The sequence below is a fragment of the Gavialis gangeticus genome, unplaced genomic scaffold, assembly GCF_001723915.1.
Source record: "Gavialis gangeticus isolate Ggan-Ray unplaced genomic scaffold, GavGan_comp1, whole genome shotgun sequence".
In the NCBI taxonomy this organism is placed as follows: Eukaryota; Metazoa; Chordata; order Crocodylia; family Gavialidae; genus Gavialis; species Gavialis gangeticus.
The window spans coordinates 6,173,248-6,193,014 of NW_017729017.1; the positions used below are offsets into that span (position 1 = coordinate 6,173,248).

A 19,767-nucleotide genomic window follows, 5' to 3' on the forward strand; every position below is an offset into this window, starting at 1 on the left:
TTCACTTCATCAGATGCTATAACTGTAAATATAACAGGTGTCAGCAAGTGTAGTCTTTCCTATACCTGCAAGGTTCAGATAAAATATTTTTGCCTTTACCTTTCAGTTGCACTGATATGTATATACAACCTAATTGAAGTGGTGCATTTTTGGGGGATTTAAATAGAGACAAAGCAGAGGAGTAACATCAAATGTCATCTTTGTTTAATTTGATTCTGTGCATGCACCCACTGAATTTTAGAGGCTCCATGCAGAGTTGTGTACATCAAGACCTTTAGAAAATTGGACAGTAGATATCTCCAGTCAGGCACCCAAAGTTAGTGGTCACTTTTGAACATTAAGGGTGGTGTGTGTGTGCGTGTTGCTGCCGTCGCATCCTGAGTTGATAGAGCTAGGAAGAGAATGGGGGTCTCTTTGTCTTCTAATTTACCATCCTATTCACTGGATCACAATCCTTCATTTAAAACTTAGCTTAGACTACCTTGGTTTTATCATGTGTCAGGTATCTGCCTGCCGAGAGGAGTTTTCCATTTATTGACTCCTCTGTGAAATCCTATGAAATATGAACTTTCGTTTCTATCCAGGAGAACTTTTACAATCTTTTCTCCAATGCCTGATGAAGGGTGTTTGTGTCCAAAAGCTTGCAATTTGAAGAATTTTTTTTTTTGCAAAATCTTCTTGGTCTAATAAAAGATATTATCTCTACTACAAGCCATGATTACTTTTGGCTTCATCATGACATTTTGTGTGGTGGTACTGGGCTCCTAATTCTCATTATAAAGGCCCCTAACCCTAACTGGCTCCTGTTTGTAGACCTGCTGTTTTTCTGAAATATGTTTATCATTTATCCAGGTGATACAGTTACAAAATCCCTCCCTGCCTTGGGTTTCAATTCTTCTTTTTAATATAGATTTCCACAAACTGGAGTTCCTGTGGTCAACACTATCTGTAAAAGCCTGTCTCTAGGTCTTAAATGGAAGAGTTGCTTGTTAAGGAGCTTGCTGTTAAGTCAGTTTCGTGTTAAGAGCAATAGAATGTTTTAGCCTAGAAACATTTTGCATCTAGTAACTCCCTTGAAACTTTGGAAATCCAGGCTTTGTAACTTTGTATACTGTTTAAACTTTTAATAGCTTAAACACTAGAGAGTATGGACCTGCAGAGCTACATTTCAGTGAATACCCTTAAAACTACTTTGTATGAGGTCTGTAAGATAATCATGACCACAGCCCCATGTAACTCAGCTATGGGTGTTTAAATATTTTAAATCCAGTAAATGTTATCTGTTCATTTCTAGACTTTTTAAACTCTATATCAGTGGTTATTTTAACATCTAATATATTTCAGTTAGTGGCTTGAATCCAGCTAGGTTGCATACGTATTTGCTTTACAGTGTCTGCAGTGGCAGATAACTTTATTCTCAAGGATGTCAAAGGCTTAAAGCATCTGTATAGCACTGTCACTTGATTGTAGGAGGATATTTTACAAGTTGTTAATTTATGTCTGAGATGCTGTGGACAAGATGGTGTCATCTTTCATACTTCTATGATTTAAAGGCAAATTTATGATTGTGGAGACAATGCTCTTTGTGAATAGGTATCAGTGTTCATAAATAGAACTTTGGACAATGACACAATGCTGAAATGTTTCTTGTCCCATTATATTGTGGGCAAACATGAGGTTGTTTAATAACAGCTGGTTGAGGAGGGGAAAGGAAGTTGGAGATACACTTATAAAATACTAGGCTATTGTAAGCATGAGGCTGTGGTACAGAAGATAGCTGTGGAGGTGCAGTGTTAAGGACCAGGGTCAGTACCCTGGTGAAAAGCTCAGATTTCCATTTCTGACTGTTATCCTTGTCCACTTCTGCTATTTAGATGTGTCTTTTTTGTCTTTGGTTCATCAGAATTTGCTGTCTTCCCTTTTGGATGGTGACCATGTCATTGTTGTCCACTTCTCTTCATCTTGTTCATCTTCAGAGTAGATCACTGTAACATTGGCCCCGTGAGAGCTGCATCTGTAGGCCTCTTGGAATTTTCAGCCATGTATTGGAATGCTTTTTGCTGACTGTATGTTATTCTACTGTTTCTTAGTTTATACTAGCTTATAGTTTATATCCAGGTGTAATTCAAGGTGGTGGGTTTGGCTTGTAAAACTTCAGTTGTTTTGGGTCCTGGTGACCTTTAAAAATATCTTTCTCTTATGATGTAGCTGGGGTTGAAAGGTCAGTCCGTGTTCTGGTGTAAACAGAATGGCTGGTGACAAGTTTATCATTGGGATCAATAGCTCTCTAATTCCCTTTAAAACATTTGTCTACCAGAGCTCAAATGTTATGCATCTTATTCTGCAATGCAGATAGTATTATTAGAATTTTGTTTTATTAACAGGCCTGCTCCCTCTCATCTACATTTGATTTAACAAAAGAAAATAGTGGAATATGCAGTATAACTGGAAGGTTAACAGATCTGATCTCTGGTGGCCCAGGTGGGGAAAAGTGAGTTTCATAATTGTGGGTTGTTTGTGGAAATACTGTCTTAGTTAACTGCTACTGTGACAATACAGTGCAGGGAGGAAGTCAGTTTCTCTGATAAAGCTTTACTTTTAAAACAGTAAAAGTTAAAAACTAACTCCTGCTGTGTTAGAGGTAACAGGTGCCTCTAGTGATAGACACTCAGTTCCATAATTGGGCTGCATTCAATTCAATTTCTGAGTGATCTCAGAATGTAGTGTTATGTTAGGAGCTGTGAGAGGGAGAAGGGGTAGTGGGTGAGCTTGGGGAGATTGAGAGCTGGATAAAGCCAGTGAGTGAAGCCTTAGCTAGGTGCAGTACGATTTAAGTTAATTGCCTCCACTGTCTGGTAATATTTAGACTGAAAGTACCTATTCTGATTCAGTTTGTTTTGGTGACTGTGAAGGAAGGATACAGCTGTTTTTCTTCTGATTATTGATTTATGTAAATTCTTTAAGCCCTTAATATATCCTTTGACACAAATTGTTCTAAATAAAAATAATTGCTAGCCTCAGAATAGGGGTCTACCTTTTGTGTCAACTGATGATAGGTGTCTGATAAAATTAGGTTTTGCATTCTGCATATAGACATATATATACTACTGGTTGCTATAGGGGAAGAGAAATTCTCCTTCCTTTGAGCTTTGTGAGGATTGTGAGTTTTGTACCGTCTAGGGGACGCTTACCTAGTCTCTCGGTTGTAACCTGGGAAGGTGCCTGCTTCTCTTTCTCTTGATCTTACCCTATGAATAACCTGTGTCTGTTCCTTAGACAGCAGAGTAAAACTGACATGCTTTTTCTTACTTTCCCTACTGGTCACGGGGTTTTTAATGGCAGCGATGACAGCCTGCAGGGTCTTGCTAATTTCTTGAAGAAAGCTGGGAGCAGTAGACCTGCTGGAGTTGTTTGTAGGATCAGAAAGACATCAGTTTATGAGCTCATGTTCAAAATCTTTTTAACTGTGTTGTTTATAAATGCATAGATTTAAAGAAGAAAGCTGAAGTTTTGTAGAATTGTCACTACCTTTTTACTTGTCAGGAAAAGTGTTCTATTTGTCACTAACAATACATTTTTTCAGAGCATCGCATAGAAAGTATGACATTATTGAAACTGTATATATGACCACCTATTTTCATAGCTTCAAGCTGAATTCTGTTTTAGAATTGCTAAACTTTATTTCACAAACCAGTTTAAGGAAATTTTACAGTAAGGAGAGCATAATAATTTAGATTTGGACTTCTTCAGGCAAACACTTTTTTTTTAACTTGGTGGAAAACAAAAATCAGTGCAACTTTTTTTTTTAAACTATAATTACCATTATACCAGGCCCTGTTGTACACCCAGATTTTATGCACTTGAACAAGATTCTTAAGGAGGAGTAGCTATTTGAATTTTGAATGAGGTTGGTTTAATTATGGCTAAATTCACCTTTTGGTATAAAACTTGTTACAGCATTTGATCATGAAAAGATTCTCTCTTTATTAAATTAATATGAGTTTTCCTTTCAGTGTTTGAAAAATCAAACTGAAACACATTTCCTTGTTAAGATCCATGTAATTTTAAACAGCAGCTTATTTAACTTGGTATTACACAAGTGCATTCAAGTACTTGTTAATCTTAAAAGGTTGCAGTACTATAAAATTCACTTCAGGTTGGTTTTCTTCTGGAACAGAATATTTTATTCATGTTATTTCTAAGTTAAAATATGTTTTCCTCTTGTGCAAGATGAATAATAATAAAGGTAAACCTGATTCACCAAGTTTAATTTCCAAGAATGAATTTGTTGTATAGGATGAGTGAGGGATTGTTCCCTGGTCCCCTTTTTTAACCTAACCACTGAAAATATTAATTTCTTATACAAGTCACTTATTGCAGCTATGTTGTAAGTTTATGACCATCTGCATTCTTGAGTCATTTTTGAACTGTTGCTCAGTTGGCTTTAAGTACAATGAAAATTTAAAATGCCTCAGATCAAGAGGATGCATTAAGTGACACACAGAATCAGTCTCTTCATAACATTTCAACAATTCTTATCAAACTTTAACAAATTAATGTACTATAAAACAGTAAAGCAAATCAAGTGCCTAGACTTGTCTACATCCTAGCAAGCTACCTCTCATATTCTGAAGAAATATGGAAGATAATTTTCAAAGTGCCTTTTGCTTTGTGATTATGGACAGAGTTGTTGGCAGAAAAATATAAACAATGAAAAGAAAATATTGCGTCTGTTTTAGATTTTGTAGCAACAAATACAAATAAGACATGAATATGATCATTTTAACTGTAATTGTGTTGATTAATTTCCTGATGAATTTAGCTTTTCTTACTTTTTTTAAAGTTATGTACAGCTGTGGTGACTTAAACTGTTCAGTATACAGACCTAAGGGGTATATAGAACTCTTCCTTTGGGGAATATTCATGCCAGTTAATCTCAGCCTCTAGTTCTTGTATCGAGTCACTGGGCAGTGATAAGTTGCATCTAAAATTGAATACAACATGGTTGATGCATGTTAAAATACACATTTGAGAGTTGACATTTGATCATAATTCTGTGTAGCATCTTTTAAAACCATCTGGTTTTCTCACAACTACTATAATTGTCCCTTCACTGTTTAGAGAGAGATTTACGTACAATCTGTGTGTACAACCTTCTACTTAAGGTGTTAGAATTTCCTGGCTTTGCATCCTCTGAAGTCAGAGATCAGGTTTTATAATAAGTAAATGGCCTCTCTGGTTGTTCCAAGATCCAGTTCAGGTAGTTTCTAATATAATACATTTTTTTCATTTTACAGAAATGAAAAATCTTCTAATAATACAATGTCTAATATAGACTGTTGCGGAAAGCATTGTTAATTTGACTGTATATTCTTGTATGAAATTGTGGACTCTTACAGTTTGTTCATTTTCAGCTGATTTTCATTTGCTTGTCAGCTTGATTATCCAGTCATATGATTAGAAAGGTTTGTCTGTACTCTAATGTAACTGGAGACCCTGTAGTTATAGCATAAGCTTTTGCCACTCAAGTCTCATATAACATTTTGCATTGCTTTGCCTTCTATGCTAAGATAGTGTCTCCTTCTGACATGTTATCTGACTAAATATGAAGAGATGAAAAAATTGTTTAGATATTTACTGGGGGGGGACTCCAGTAGTGCATTTCAGTGAGAATCCCATTGCTGTGAAGGAAGAAAGTGCTGATCTCTTTGGTTGCTGGTTCCTCTTGAGAATTCTTTACAGACACGAGTATGAAAAGTTGAGCCTTCATGTCTTTGAACTTTTTCTGTTCCTTCTCTTTCCCTCCATTTTTGGGGTCATTCTCCATAGTGAGTTAACTTATGAGCAGCATTAGAGGCAAACCTAGAATTTTTCTTAAGCGTGTCGTCATAATATTAACATAATTCTTGAGTTTCTCTGGGCATGTCTACACATGCAATAATGTGCCTTTTTTAATGCACATTAAATTTAACACCTCCGGTATCGGGTATTAAATTAATATGTGTTAGTCTGTACTAATGTGCAGTAGGTCATTTGAGAACGTTTTTTTTAGTGATGCTTAATGCACAGTAGACTATTTTACTGCACATTAATGTAATGTCAGGTTTTTTATGTGATGCTTTAATGCACAGTAAAATACTGTGCATTAAAGAGCAGCTGTAGATGCACCCACTGAGGTCTATAGCAATTGGAATATCAGCTGTGAAACTGCCCTGAACACTAAAATACTGAAAAGCTGGCAATAGGTTGAATTTGGAAGGATCTTCTGATGTGGGGATGGGAGGGGTTGTTTGTTTCTTCTTGTAACCAAGACGGATAGAAACTTTGTTTTGAGTGAAACTTCAGCTTTTCAAATGTTTGGCCTTCTATTTCTGTGATTTTAGAACTGTTTATACTTTAGCAATAAATGCTTGCATTGTATTTAAAATACTAGTGGAAAACTTTTTCTAGTTATCAGCTTCAGCAAAAAAAACCCCAAAACATTTTGACTGAAAATACTGAATAGATTTATATTTTTATATACTTGTTTAATGAACCACATTTATTTTTCTTTCAGGGTTAAACTTTGGGGCTGCTTTAGGATATAGCTTAAAGATGCTTGCCCATCTGGAATTAATGGAGAGATGTGTAAATGACTTAAATTAAGGACATTTTGCAGGTTATCTTGGTAAGTACAAGAGAGCACATGGGGTATTTGGGGATCTCCTGCTTCTGTCTTCTTTATTTTTAAACTCTCTTCTTCTACAAAGTCTTTGATTTTTGGTGACTTTAGCAGTCAGAATACTGACCACTAGAGCTTTTCGCTCAGTCTGCTGCAGTGTATACCTGTACATCAGAGGTGTTAAATATTCAGCTGAGAGGGGTCATTGCTGTAGTTTCTGGAGGCCTGTAGTGGCAATATTAATCCCTGTGGCTGCCAGAGCTGGTATTTCAGCATGGCCCTAGAACACTGGGAGTTAACACTGCTTGTCTTCCCATGCCCCTTGATGCTGAAGTAAGGGTTTTTGATTTTCCTGGAAATTAAGATCAGAGGGAAAAAACAGGGCACTGAAACAGTGGGTCTGGTAGCCACGGGGTTTAACATTATTGTTGCCACTGTTCAGGTGTTGTATGGCTGGCTTGAAATCCTGTGGTCTAAATTCAGTTTGCAGTGTCGCTTGAGTTTGACACCCTGGTGTATATTCACCTGTCAGTCAGAGGGGCAAATTGCATTACTTCAGTGACATTCTCAGTCTCTAGTGCCCTGGGGACAGAAGGTTGGCACTCAGCATGTGATAGTTTGTACGGACTAGTGGAACTAACAATACTTAAAATTCTTTCTGAAAATTAAATCTCAAATATTTTAGTTTTTTATTTTCAGGGATTCTTATGTTACAAGACTGCTTCATTGTCTTTTTTTCTGTTCATGGAGTATTAATGTCCAGTAGTCTGCAATTTTTGGAGGTTTTTTCAAGTTCTTACAGATTTTGTGCCAAACTAATGTCATAATATGATGAGATTGTTTGGACTCTTTTACATAGACTTAATCATTTGCTTTAATTTAAATTTTAACTGGCAATAAGATAATTGTGCTGGAACATAATAAAAAAAGGAGGCAGATAAGATGCTATTCATAATACATTTAACTGAATCATTGAATCAGTGAAGTTAGTGTCAAACTTTTAATGTGCTCAGTAAAACTTTGTAATTGGAACATTTGAAAAATAGTGTGTATTAGAAGTGCTGTATCAGATTGGCATCCCTAAAAGGAAAATAAACATTATCGACTTTTGGATTTTTTGGCTGCTGTAGCCGATAATGTCACCGATAAATATAATATGCCTTCTGGCTGGTGCCCTTGGACGCTGCATGCATGCGTGCAACCACAGCATGCACGTGGCCAGGAATGCAGTCAGGTAGCGTGGAGAGCAGCACCCTGCACGTAAGTCTGTGGAGGAGAAGGGGCACTGGTGGGGGGGAGGGCAGATCACGCCCCCAAGGTGAGGGTGGGAGTGGGGCTGGGGGTGCTGCCCAGCCAGGGCAGTGAATGGGACCCTGGGGAGGAATGTGGGACAGAGCCATGGGTGGCTTGTCCAGGAGGCATGGGGAGTGGGGAGGGGCACCCTTGGGGGAGGTGTGGGGGGGTATGTGCTTCCCCCCCACCCCCCCCAGATATGTGGCCGGGGTAGAAGTTTGGCTGCCTGCTGTGGGCTCAGGATGCTCTGCCCTGCTGCCTTTGCCCCAGGAGCTGTGCACTGGCTGCATGTCCCCTGTCTGTCCAGGCACAGTGGTAGCAGCAAGTTACGTTTCCCACTGCTGGACAGGTAGGGGATATGTGGTGCGTGCACAGCTCCCAGGGCGAAGGGAGTAGGGTGGAAAGCCCCAAGCCCACGGAGAGCAGCCTGCCTCCACCCTTGTCCCTCTTGGCTCTGCTCCTGAAAGCTTTCCCATGCTTAAAAATGGTGGCACCAGTGCTTGAACTAAAGCTTATTTAATGAGCTTTACTTTAAGCACCCCTGCCATCATTTTTAAGTGCTGGGATGCTGATCCCTTGGACAAGCTGCCCTTGGCTCTGTCCTGCTCCCTACCCTGGCATCCCATTCACTGTCCTGGCTGGCCAGAGCTCCCAGCCCCAGTCCCTGGCCCTGCCCCGTTCCCTCCCTTATTGTGGTGGCCTTGGTCTGTGTTCTGCACCCCTGCAATGCCCCCTCCCTTCCCCACACCGCTTCCTCTCTACAGACTTACCTGCAGGGAGCTGCTCTCCATGCTGCCTGGCTCTGCTTCTGTAAATTTGTTATCGGATCTGTATTGGCTGATATGCCTGGTGCAGCACCATACCTAGAGTCCTGGTGGCCCTGGGCAAACTTTTTGTATTGGGGGTCCCCCTTTGCCAGAGATAGCAATAATAATAAATATTACCATTTTCAGGCCCTCTTTCAGTCTGGGCCTCAGGCTGCTGCCCTGTTTATCCATGCCTGTGTTCGGCCCTGGCCTGATGAATAATCGGCTATTGGTATCAGCCAAGAAATTCTTTATCGGTGTCCCCTTAGTGTGTATGGCTCTGTACATACCGTTTTTTCATAATACTAGTATAATAGATTAGCTCTCCTCTTCCCTGTACCAGGAGAATAATACTTTGTATTTTATGCTTATCTGATTTCAGCCATGAGAAAGCAGGAGGTAAGGCTGTAGGGAGAGGATGGCTCACCGCTAACTTGTACTTTGTTTCTCTTAGTTTCCCTTGTCTCTGCCAAGTAACCTGAAGAAAGAACATTTTTTCAATGCTTGGTTTTTGGTTGTAACTGTGTTGGTCTAAGGACATAGGTAGGCAAGGTTCTTTGAGGTAGATGTGATATCTTTTTATTAGACCAACTGAGTAGCTGGAAAAAAAGTTCTTAGCAAACTTCTGGGTGCAGTCACCCTTCAGGCATAGGAAGTCTCTGTTTTTTTTTCAATACGAGTAGAAGCAAGGATTTGCATGCAGTTTTCATAAGCTGTATTCCTTGGTTGCTGATCACTCAAGTTTTTGTCCCTGCTCCAGTTGGATTGCTTAGGACTTGATTTTAGTCTGTCCCAGGCTGTTTCCTTTTTGGTACCTCTCCAAACAGTTCCAGTCCTTAGTGCCTTTTTTCAGCTCCCCAGATCCATTAGTAAAGGATGAGAATTCTTGTAAGGAAACTCTGTCCATCTCTACTTTGGGAGATCACTCTCAGGTTAGTAGCAGGACCCCAGGCCCCTTTTGTCTGTAAGGCCCTCTGCTCTCAGCATGTGCTCATCCCCCATTTTGCTTGGTGCTGGCCAGAGTGTGCTCTGCTTGAAATCATGTGCTTTGAAAATATTTACTGAGCTGGCTGGAAGTTTGTATAAAGCATGTAATTGCAGAAGATATCACAGAACTATAGAAGAGATGAGTCAATATTAGTTTGAGCTCAGCTGTATTTTGGAGTTGCAGTGAGAGAAGAAAAGCCTTTTCCAAATTTACTTTATCATAAAAACTGATCTTACCTCAACTTCTTAAAATGGGCTATGATTGATGGGAATGTTAAGTTTCAACATAAATGTAAATCAGGGATGCTTAACCCCCAGCCTGCAGGCCGTATCTGTCCCATGGAGCCGTGTCATCTGGCCTGTGGGACTCCCCACAGGTCTGGATATTTGGGGGAGCTATGACAATTATCACTGTAACTGCTCCTACACTGCCAAATTTCCAAGTGCCATGCAGCCACGGAGGGATCAGTTTCCAGCCCCAATGTGGCTGCATGAAGCTGGGGTCATGGGTGGGAAGCTGTATGTTGGGATCGGGCCCACAGGGCAAAAAAGGTTGGGCACCACTGTTGTAAATCATTATCAGGTAACATAACTGGGGTCTGGAATCAATTGTTCCATGAGAAATGCTGCATGGGAAACTCTATAGTAGTAAAACTACAACAGAAACAAGCCTCATTATTCTTTAAGCAAAGTATGCTATTGAAAAGCAGATAAATCTGAGTGCTGGTTGCAATTTCTGGACTATGTTTGGGTTATAATTAAGGAGATATTGTGAAATTGCATGAATTCATATTCAGCTTGTTTCTAGTGATTTTGCTTACCAGTGTCCCACTGAAATATCTTTAATTTTGGCTAATCTAGTTGAAGGAATTATTAAACAGTATAAAATTTAGCAGAGATATGTGCACCTGTTTGGAAAGGACTGTTGAATGTAGGTACATAATTGGCCAGTTAGTCATTTATAGAAAGTAATTTTATAAACAAATACATATAAAGATTTTGGCAGAAGGCAGGGCAGGATGGTACCTTAGAGACTAACTTGTTTAGAAAGGCATAAGGTTTCATAAGCAACAGCATACTTCGTTATATGCTATGAAATTTAGCATGAATCAGTTGGTCTCCAAGGTGCCACTTTGCCCTGCCTTCTGCCTGATTTGAGACCAAAATATCTTTCTCTACTCCATAAACATTTTGTTTTTAATAGGAGCACCATCACGATTTGATTTAGGAAACAATGGTGCTCTTTCTATAGAGGAAGACTTTTTCCAGACTCTTTGTATTCCCACTTCCCTCATATTATAGCCAAGATAGGTTGTCCCTGACCCTGAATATGTATGAATCAAACCCAAAGTGTGTGTCATCTGAGAGAACAGATGCATGTATTAGGCATCCCTGATAAGTATACTGTTTGAGTGTGAAAGGTAAAAGGACCATGTTTAGAAAGGAACTTCTGCTGATGAGCCTAAATGTTGTGCTTTAGCCAAACAGTAAAATGTATAAAAATTTAAGGAAAGTTTTAAAACTTAGTACAATCAAAAGCTTTCCTTGTCAGGTGGAACAATGGCTATAATCCTTAGGGATTTAGCAGACTATATTATATTATGATTTGTAGAACATCTTTGTCCATACTGATTATAATTTTAACAGATCTTGTTAGATCTGGTACATTAAAATTCAGATGTAATTCAATCTGAGCTGCAGTATCTTTGTGAAGATCTTATACTCTACGGGCCCTTTTAAATCGTGATTTTGTTTTATCCATAGTCAAGGGAAAGATTGCTATTTTAGATCTAATGGGAAAGAAATTAAAAGGGAAGTTTATGATTAAAAAGCTGGTGCAAGTGGAATGACTTCGGTGTGTGGTAAACTTCTGACTGAAATCCATCAGGCATGTAGTCCACCTGTATTTTTTTGATTATGTCTGAGATTGTTTTCCATTTGTCAGTTTCCTGAAAGAGATTTACAAAGAAGGAGAAATGGAGCCTTTCTACCTTTTTATGTATTTTCTTTTTCCTCAATACAACAAAGGCTTGAAAGACTTCTCCCCATCACTCAAAAAGGCTTTATTTTTCCTTCTCTTCTGTAAGTGTGGAGAACTGTAAAGGGGCTTTCTCTGTCCTTTCTGGCAGGTATACAGAACTGTAAATAGAGATCTTTTTTTCCCCCTAAAAAGTTTATTTAGACTTTTCAACCCCCCAAAAAATCTTAAATAGTACCTGAAAATCCCTTCCCATCTTAATTGTTCATTTCTTACTTCCTTAATACTTGTCTTGAAGTAGCGCTACTCTCTGTATTTTGGATACCTATACATGTGCTCTGACATTCTAATTGGAATGCTCCATTCTCCCTTGCCGTCATGTGTATTCAGCCTCCTGCATTTCAAAATGGGGGTGGGGGTGCTTTAACTAAAACTCATTGAATGAGCTATGGTTAAAGCATCTCTGAGGCCGTTTTGAAACACAGGATACTGAATATACAGAATGCTGTGGCGTTTTAATGAGTGGTTGTCCTGGAGCTGTTCTAATTAACTCCGCCTCCTGCCCCTCCCCCCAGAGCACGTGGATAAACACCCTCTATTATCTGGAGTCTTTCAGGAAGAACATAGACAAGATGTGCATTTTTGTGTGCAGGCAATGTGACAATGCATAAAATTATGCAGAAAGAACATCAAGGTTTCAAAGGTGCAAGCATTCAAAATGTACATACATACAGTTTTATCAGCCGTGATATATATATGTTAAATGCAGAAGTCCAAGGTCTTGTAACTTTTTTAAATTTTATTTTTGAAAGAAGCTTTTTAGGTTGACTTTACTTGCTTTAAAAAAAGGAAGGGGCTGATTTTTCTTAAATCCCCTTGCAAATCACCTTTAAGCTCTGACCTATCACTTTTTTTAATCAAGGCTTATTTTTGGACCTCTGCCAAAAATTACCTACATCCTGCTCTGAAGCTTGCCATCTTGAGCTATAAAGGTTTTCGTGGATGTTTCTGAGTACTCTTGAACTTAAATAACTTGTTCTTTATAGTCTTGGTTCTTGGGAAATTGGTTTGTTTTTGGCAGTAATTGCAAGGAATGAGTTTTCTTAACTCGCCCTGAAAGGTATAGAGAAGATAAGTACTATTTCAGCCACATGCTGAAAGTTTGTGGCTAGCAAATTGACAAGCCAACCTAGGACCAGTGCACTATATGTTTATGCAGCAGGGCTGTGCAAAGCTTTGGTCGCCGATTTGATTCGGAGGAGATTCAGCCTGATTTGGTGGCCGAATCTCCAAATCCAAATTGAACTGGGAGACCCATTAAAAGGTCCAAATGGAATCCGAATAAAAAAGATTCAGAGGGATTAGGATTGGGTGGGGAGAGGCAGGCAGAGCCAGGCAGCTACAAGTACTCCTGTGCCTCCTCTGGCTGTGCCTGCTTCTCCTCGGGTGGGGGGAGTCACAGAAGGAGCCCCCATGGCTGCCCTGTCCTGCCCAGCCCCATCCCTATCCCTTGATGGGGAACCTGCAGCCACCTGTGCCTGTTCCTGCCTCTCCCCAGCCCATCCAAATCTTCAAATCAGCACTTAATCTCCAATTTCTGATTTAGCTGAATCGAATGGCGACAGTGATTTGAATCCTCTGAATCAGCCAGATCCGAATTGAATACTTCCCTATTCGCACATGCCTAGTATACAGGTCTCTAGGCTTTGGCAACAGCTAGCATTGGGCAAAAAATGGGCACCCCTGGCAAGTATCCACTTTCTTATCACCTATCATTGTACAACATAGACAAATCATGTATATGCAAACATAGCAACTAATAGTGTAGATTATATTTATGGCCTAGTTGTACCCTAATCAAATTTATGGCTAATACCTGGAATAGGAATTTAAGTAATATTACATTAATAGTGAATAGAATAAGTCGGCCATCCAAAATACAGTTGGAGAGAGTATAGGGGTTAAGCCTCAGACTTGTAGAAATTGTAGGTCATTATGTATTCAGAGATCTTTGCAAACAGAATACGCATTTTGCAAAGAATAGTAGTTCAGGTCTCACTCATCCAGAGATCAGAATAGTTGGCTTAGCTATTTTGGGTTTCCTTTCACTTATTGGATAAAGGAGTGCATATTCTGTTCCCTGAAGTTGCATGTGGCTTGGTTTTAAAAACTTGGCATTTCTTTCTGTCTCCATGTAAAAATCCTTGAAAACCAACTTAAGTAGAGGTACACCGATGCATCGGTTCGATATTGGATCAATACCGATATAAGGAAAACTGGCTGTATTGGATATCGGCCCGATGGGTGAGGAAGGGGGCAGGGGCAGGTGCTGCCTATGCGTTGTGGGGAGCAGGGCAGGAGCAGGGAGGTGGCTCCTGCTGCTGCTTGCACCCCAGGAGGGCATGGGGGGGCGTGTGCCCCCCACATCTGCATGGGGTGGGCTGCGGCTGGGGCTGCGCAGGGCTCTTCTTGGCGGGGGCTGGTCTTGGAGCAGGCCCCAGCGGGCTGAGAGGATTCTGCATCCACTCCAAACTTGACTGCTGCTCTGCTCCCAGCGCCACCACCGCCAGCCACTTGGCACAACCCCAGCGCTTCCTGGTGCGTGGGTGGAGGTGGGGCATTGAGCCGGGATTGCTCCAGGCGGCTGGCTGTGGCAGTGCTAGGACTCGAGGGGTGGTGAAACTTGGGGTGGATGCAGCATCCTCCCTGCCTGCTGGCGTCTGCTCTGAGCCCAGCCCCTGCTGAGAAGATCCCTGCACGGTCCCCCCCATGCCCCATCCTTCCCATCTCCCCTTCCACCACACTGAACTTGCCAGCTGGAGACAGCTGTATTGGAAATCAGATTGGTATTGGCCGATATGCCTTCTTAAATATTGGCTATTGGTATCAGCCCCAAAAATCTCTGTTGGTGCACTCCTTTTAATACGGAATGTTCTTAAATTTTACAAGATCCTGGCTGTGCTTAAGAGAAGGATTTCATCTACAGAACAGAGTAATGGGCTCACTAAGCCAGTACTCTGTTCTGGTATGGCGGTGAGTGTAAAAATAAATAAATAATAATTTTAAAAAAAATCAGTTTAAACTGACTTTTACAGGTCAACTGGAGTACTTCTGATTAATCAAGTGTGGAAGAAATCTGTGAGCCAGTCCCTTCGGTTAACTCTAGCGGGCCAACAACCTGGATATTATGATGACTACAGTTTTTGAGATCAACCTGTTTGTCTTGCAGCCGCTGGGATGCCTGGTGGGTTACTTATTACATATTAGCAGTCCCTGTTTGCCTTCTATGATGTTTGTAGACAACATGGCCTCCTTAAATTCTGCCAGCGTTCTTTGAGGCTGTAGTAGTTAGGGCTTAAAAGTTCTGTTATTAAATACTTCAGCTGTTTTTATTTAATCTTCTCCATGTTACCCAAACTGCTGAAATATGCAGTGACAAGGAGGTCTTGATACTTGCACCTAAATCTCCTGCAGTATGTGGACAAGGCTATTCTTTGTCAGAGTGGCCAGTTCCCTCATTAATGCTTTTGGAAAATCTTACCAGCAGTCATAAGCATATATAAGGGGTTTTAGCAATCAGTGTCAGTAGAAAATTGTAAAGAACTATTGGTGTTAGGTGTTTAATAACTATAACATTAGGAAAAGCTTGATGGGAATATAGAGGCCATTCTATCTACCTACCGTAGCTGTTCCAGCTTGGTTCATGTGATCTCTCTAATGCTTTACATTTTTGTGGTTTAAGAGAAGAGAAAAAAAGAAAAGAAAATAGAATTATGCTGCTTTTTTTTTAAGTGTTGCTATTGTATCCTATCTGCTTGTGTTCTTTATGGTGGGTGGTGTTCATGATGGAAGCCTGAGGGTGGAGATGTAGTAGAAAGCTAGGAATGTTTCTCTGAGCTGCTTCATTGCTGCTGCTCTTCTCCCTCTCTTCCACTTTTTTTTCTGAATGGAAGGTTAATGTGATGCTGCAGTATTTCAGAGTCTTTAGTATTAAATTTTTACACTGTAACACTATAACACTTTACTGACTTCTGTTTCTATAGAAATTAGCATTTAGTACTTGTGGTATTCTCATGAATTACATGCCCAGTTATACTTATTTTACAATAAATATTTTTTTTTCAAAGCTTCCTTTTAAATTCTGACTGGCTTACACTGCTGGAAAATAGCCATGGTTTCAGATGATCTACCTAACTTAAAAAATATCCACACTTCCTGGTGCTCCTCAACTATGGAAGACTCTGAGGTGGATTTTGACTCTGGACTGGAGGAAGATGACCTGAAACCGGACAGTACAGAAGATTCCACAATCTTTGTAGCTTTTAAAGGAAATATAGATGACAAGGACTTTAAAAAGAAACTAGGTATCATATTGGAGAATGTGCCTGGCCTTTTACACATGGGTAATTTATTTTCTTCTCATTTTTTTTTTCCAACTGCTGTTTCCTTGAAATAGCCATGTATGTAGACAACTAGTCATATTGTTCTAAATTAAGTTATTCTAGATCAGTGATACTCAGACCAATGCTCCTTGACACAGACAAGTCACCTAGAGATGCATATGCTGTTGTAGGGCTCTGGTTAACACTCACTGCTCATGTGGCTGCTGGGCCAGTTAAGACTGGTTGTTTGACACCAATTTAGATTGTTACAAAATGTAGCAGGGTTATTGTTTCACAAAATTCTGCATTTACTTGAATCCAGGATGAGGTGTTTTCCCGTTTAACATGGGGGGAGGGAAAGCCCCTCATCTTGGATTTGAGTATGAGGTGGCGAGGGGGATCACCAGCTGAGGACCACTGATGTATTCAGTAAAAAAGTACATGTTGGAATATGCAGCGTTCTGGTAAATTGAAGAACATTGGTTAAAACCTAAAGAAGTGAACATCTTCACTTGAACCAGGCTTCTCAGACTAATGTGGATGACATGCCAGTTGGCTTAAATCAGTGGTTCTGAACCAGGGTGACTTGGTACTAGATCTTTTTAAAGGTGCCATGGGGTACCACACAATTTTATTTCTTAAGTGTGCAAACATTTATGCAGTGTTCACAGGATTAAACCCAGAGATTTCATATAGGAATCCATTGTGTTCCTTGCGAAGGAAGAATTGCTCTGTCTTTTTCGTAGTAAAATATGAGTGAAAGGTAAGAGCTGGCATTTTCTGAGCGATACCTTTAGTCTAAAAAGGTTAAGAATCCCTGGCTTAAGCTGATACAGCTTGAAAGCTCTGTTTTGTTCTATGTAGAGTGTAAACTGAAGAGATGTATTGGAAGTAGTAGTATAATATTATAAAGGCAAGAAGGGAAACTGGAGGACTAGCAACTAGAGATATTAAAACCAGTAATACATCTCTTGTAGAGGTTTAAAAATGAGTTTCAACCAGGCTGTTAATAGGATAGAAAAATAAAGAACTATTGATTACTGAAAAGGAAATGGCCAAAGAATTAGTTCTTTGTGGCAGAATGCGACAAAGAGGATTAAATAAGACACCCTCAGAAGCAGTGTCTGTGAGTAGTAAAGAGGATAAACTGGAAATACTGAGATTACTAAAGTGGCAGGAAATAAGGTACTGGGTAAGGATGGTTATTGCTTTCACAGGAGAGAGGTCTTAAAGAGCAAATAATTAACAAGTGACTTAAGTCTTTAAATAATATGGAAATAGCAAATATAGGCCAGATTTTAGAGGCCATCTTTTCCAAAGAGTTTAAAAATTATAGACCTGAAAATCTATATTAGGAACAACTTTTGAGATGGTTTTAATGTACTGTGGAGTAACACATTATGGATAACTCTAACTTAACTAAAGGTGTTCAATAAAACTTTCCTGGCTTTCACCTTTTTTCTGTTTAAATAACTTCTGGTAAGGATAAAGGTTGTTGGAGTATTTACAGTATAGTTTAAATATTTGGAAAACCTGCCAAAAATACAAGATATAATGTCTTATGTACATGCTTTCTGTATTTGGATGGGATTTAATTATCAACAGAAAATTAACGTGCTAGATGAAGTTGAGGATATTGTTTTTTCATGCATCCTACTGAAAGAGAAGTCTCAGAGAACTCTCAGTTGGCATTGTTGTTTTTTTTTTTTTTTTTAAATATTGGTATAACATTTTGTAAAGCATGTATAGAAGTGAGAATTATTACAAAAATAAAAGATCAGCATGCACTCTTAAATTTAGCTTCTCTGTGAAGGGAGTCTAGTATATGACCGTTAGGTAAACCTATCTAGTATGAATAATCCCACCCTTACAAACTAGTTTATTTGCAAAGAAAGGGTTCAATTTTTAAATAGTTTCACTCAGGTACTCTGGCTGTGCTGTAAACCTGTCTTGTGAGGTTTTTTGATATAGTTTGTTTTTAAGGGAAATAACAGGTATGGTTTGGCATGTAGAAATTAATATGCAACCGTGTTTAGACAACTTTGCTTGTCTCCAGCTAATGAAATAACGGTAGATAATTTTGATAGATGGAAGCCTGAGATACATATTTGGCTATGTTCTGTTATGTTAGTTTATTGTTTCTATTTGAAGAATTATTTCATATTGTATTTTTCTTTTAATTAAGAATCCAGCAAGTTAAAATTGCAGAAGGTAGAACCCTGGAACAGTGTACGTGTTACTTTTAACATACCCCGAGAAGCTGCAGAGCGGCTGCGAATTTTGGCTCAGAACAACAACCAGCAGCTTCGTGACTTGGGAATTCTCTCAGTTCAAATTGAAGGTATTTTCACACTTGGTTTCTAAGATGTACTAAAATTGTGAATGTTCTGGAACTAAGGCCCCCCGACACATTGCAGGTATTGTGTGGTTAACTGGTTAATTGCGCAAGCATTTGGTGACTAGTTACATGTGCAAAGTAACGATCACAAAATAAAAAGCTCCAACCAGCTATAAAGATAGACTTAAAAAATGTGTACTAACTTTATAACTGGTTGATATTGAGCTTTAATTTGCACATGTAGCAGGGTCTTCCCTTTGTCTGGGAGCTCCATCAGCTAATGGGGCTTCCAGCTATAGGAGTGTGCTGTGTCCAGCATAACACCCTAGATCTCTAGCAATTGCAGCAGCTGTGATCTCCAGGGTCTGGGGGTTTCTTTCAAACCCCCGAGCCATAGGGACTGAAGCTGCCACAATCCTTAGGGCTCAGGGTTATGGAAAACCCCTGGGGCCAGTTTCCACCCCCTGCCCCCAAGGAGGTCTGTGGTAATCCACTGGCCCTGGGGGTTTTTCCGCAACCCCAGAGTGGGGGGATTGCCCCTGTGGTGATCCTCCAACCCTGGGGATACATGGGGTTCCCAGCCACAGGAGATTGCTTCTCATTGGTGCAGGGGTAGCCTGGGATTGTGCTTCCCCTGCACTGGCAATAAGGTGAAATGGGAACTAATGTGCAGTTCCGCAATCGCACCTCCTGCCACGCACGTATGGTGTAGCAGAGGGTGCCGTTGTGTGAATTGTTCATTTGATCCCATTGCACCGTTAGCTGCATGTGTAGAGAGGGCCCTAAGCATAGATGGCAACCTTCATGTGCTTGGGAATAGGCTTCAGAACCATCTTCAGATTGACTAGTTTGGAGCAGTGCCTGTTAGCTTTTTTTTTTTTTGTTTTGTATTTTATTTAAATACTCAGCTATGGAAACTTTAATGATAAATTGATTGAAATTTGAAGTCTTTTGAGTATCTTAAAATTCTAGGAGGTTTTATTCAGTATTACAATCAAAATGTTACTTAGCTAAAAATGATGCATATTGATTTTTCTGCTGCTTGCTGAACCTTGAAATGAGAATTCTTAAAATGAGTATTTCAGTAGATATTAACAAGTAAAATTGCACTCCTGGGTACTGCTTCAAGAAGCTCAGGACATGGTATTCAAGGTCTGAACTCTGAGTATATAAATCTTGGGTCATGCAGCTGTTTCTGTTCTTAAAAGATCACAGTCTGTATTGTATACATCAGGGGCAGGAAAAATATGACCCATGGGCAAGATACAGCCTGCCAGCCCAGTCTATCCGGCCTGTGGGGTCCCTAAAAAATTTAGAAAATT

At 39.8% G+C, this 19,767-nt stretch overlaps 1 protein-coding gene across 1 annotated transcript in view; it reads left to right on the forward strand.

Moving 5' to 3' along the window:
• The first annotated feature begins 6,556 nt into the window (after positions 1–6,556).
• Positions 6,557–19,767, forward strand: part of NCOA6 (nuclear receptor coactivator 6) — a 107,687-nt gene continuing 94,476 nt past the window's right edge. The window contains exons 1-4 of the mRNA XM_019513073.1: positions 6,557–6,667; positions 14,821–14,969; positions 15,853–16,128; positions 18,293–18,448. Coding sequence (XP_019368618.1) covers positions 15,897–16,128; positions 18,293–18,448 — 388 coding nt within the window. The 5' untranslated portion in view covers positions 6,557–6,667; positions 14,821–14,969; positions 15,853–15,896. The remainder of the gene's footprint in view (positions 6,668–14,820; positions 14,970–15,852; positions 16,129–18,292; positions 18,449–19,767) is intronic.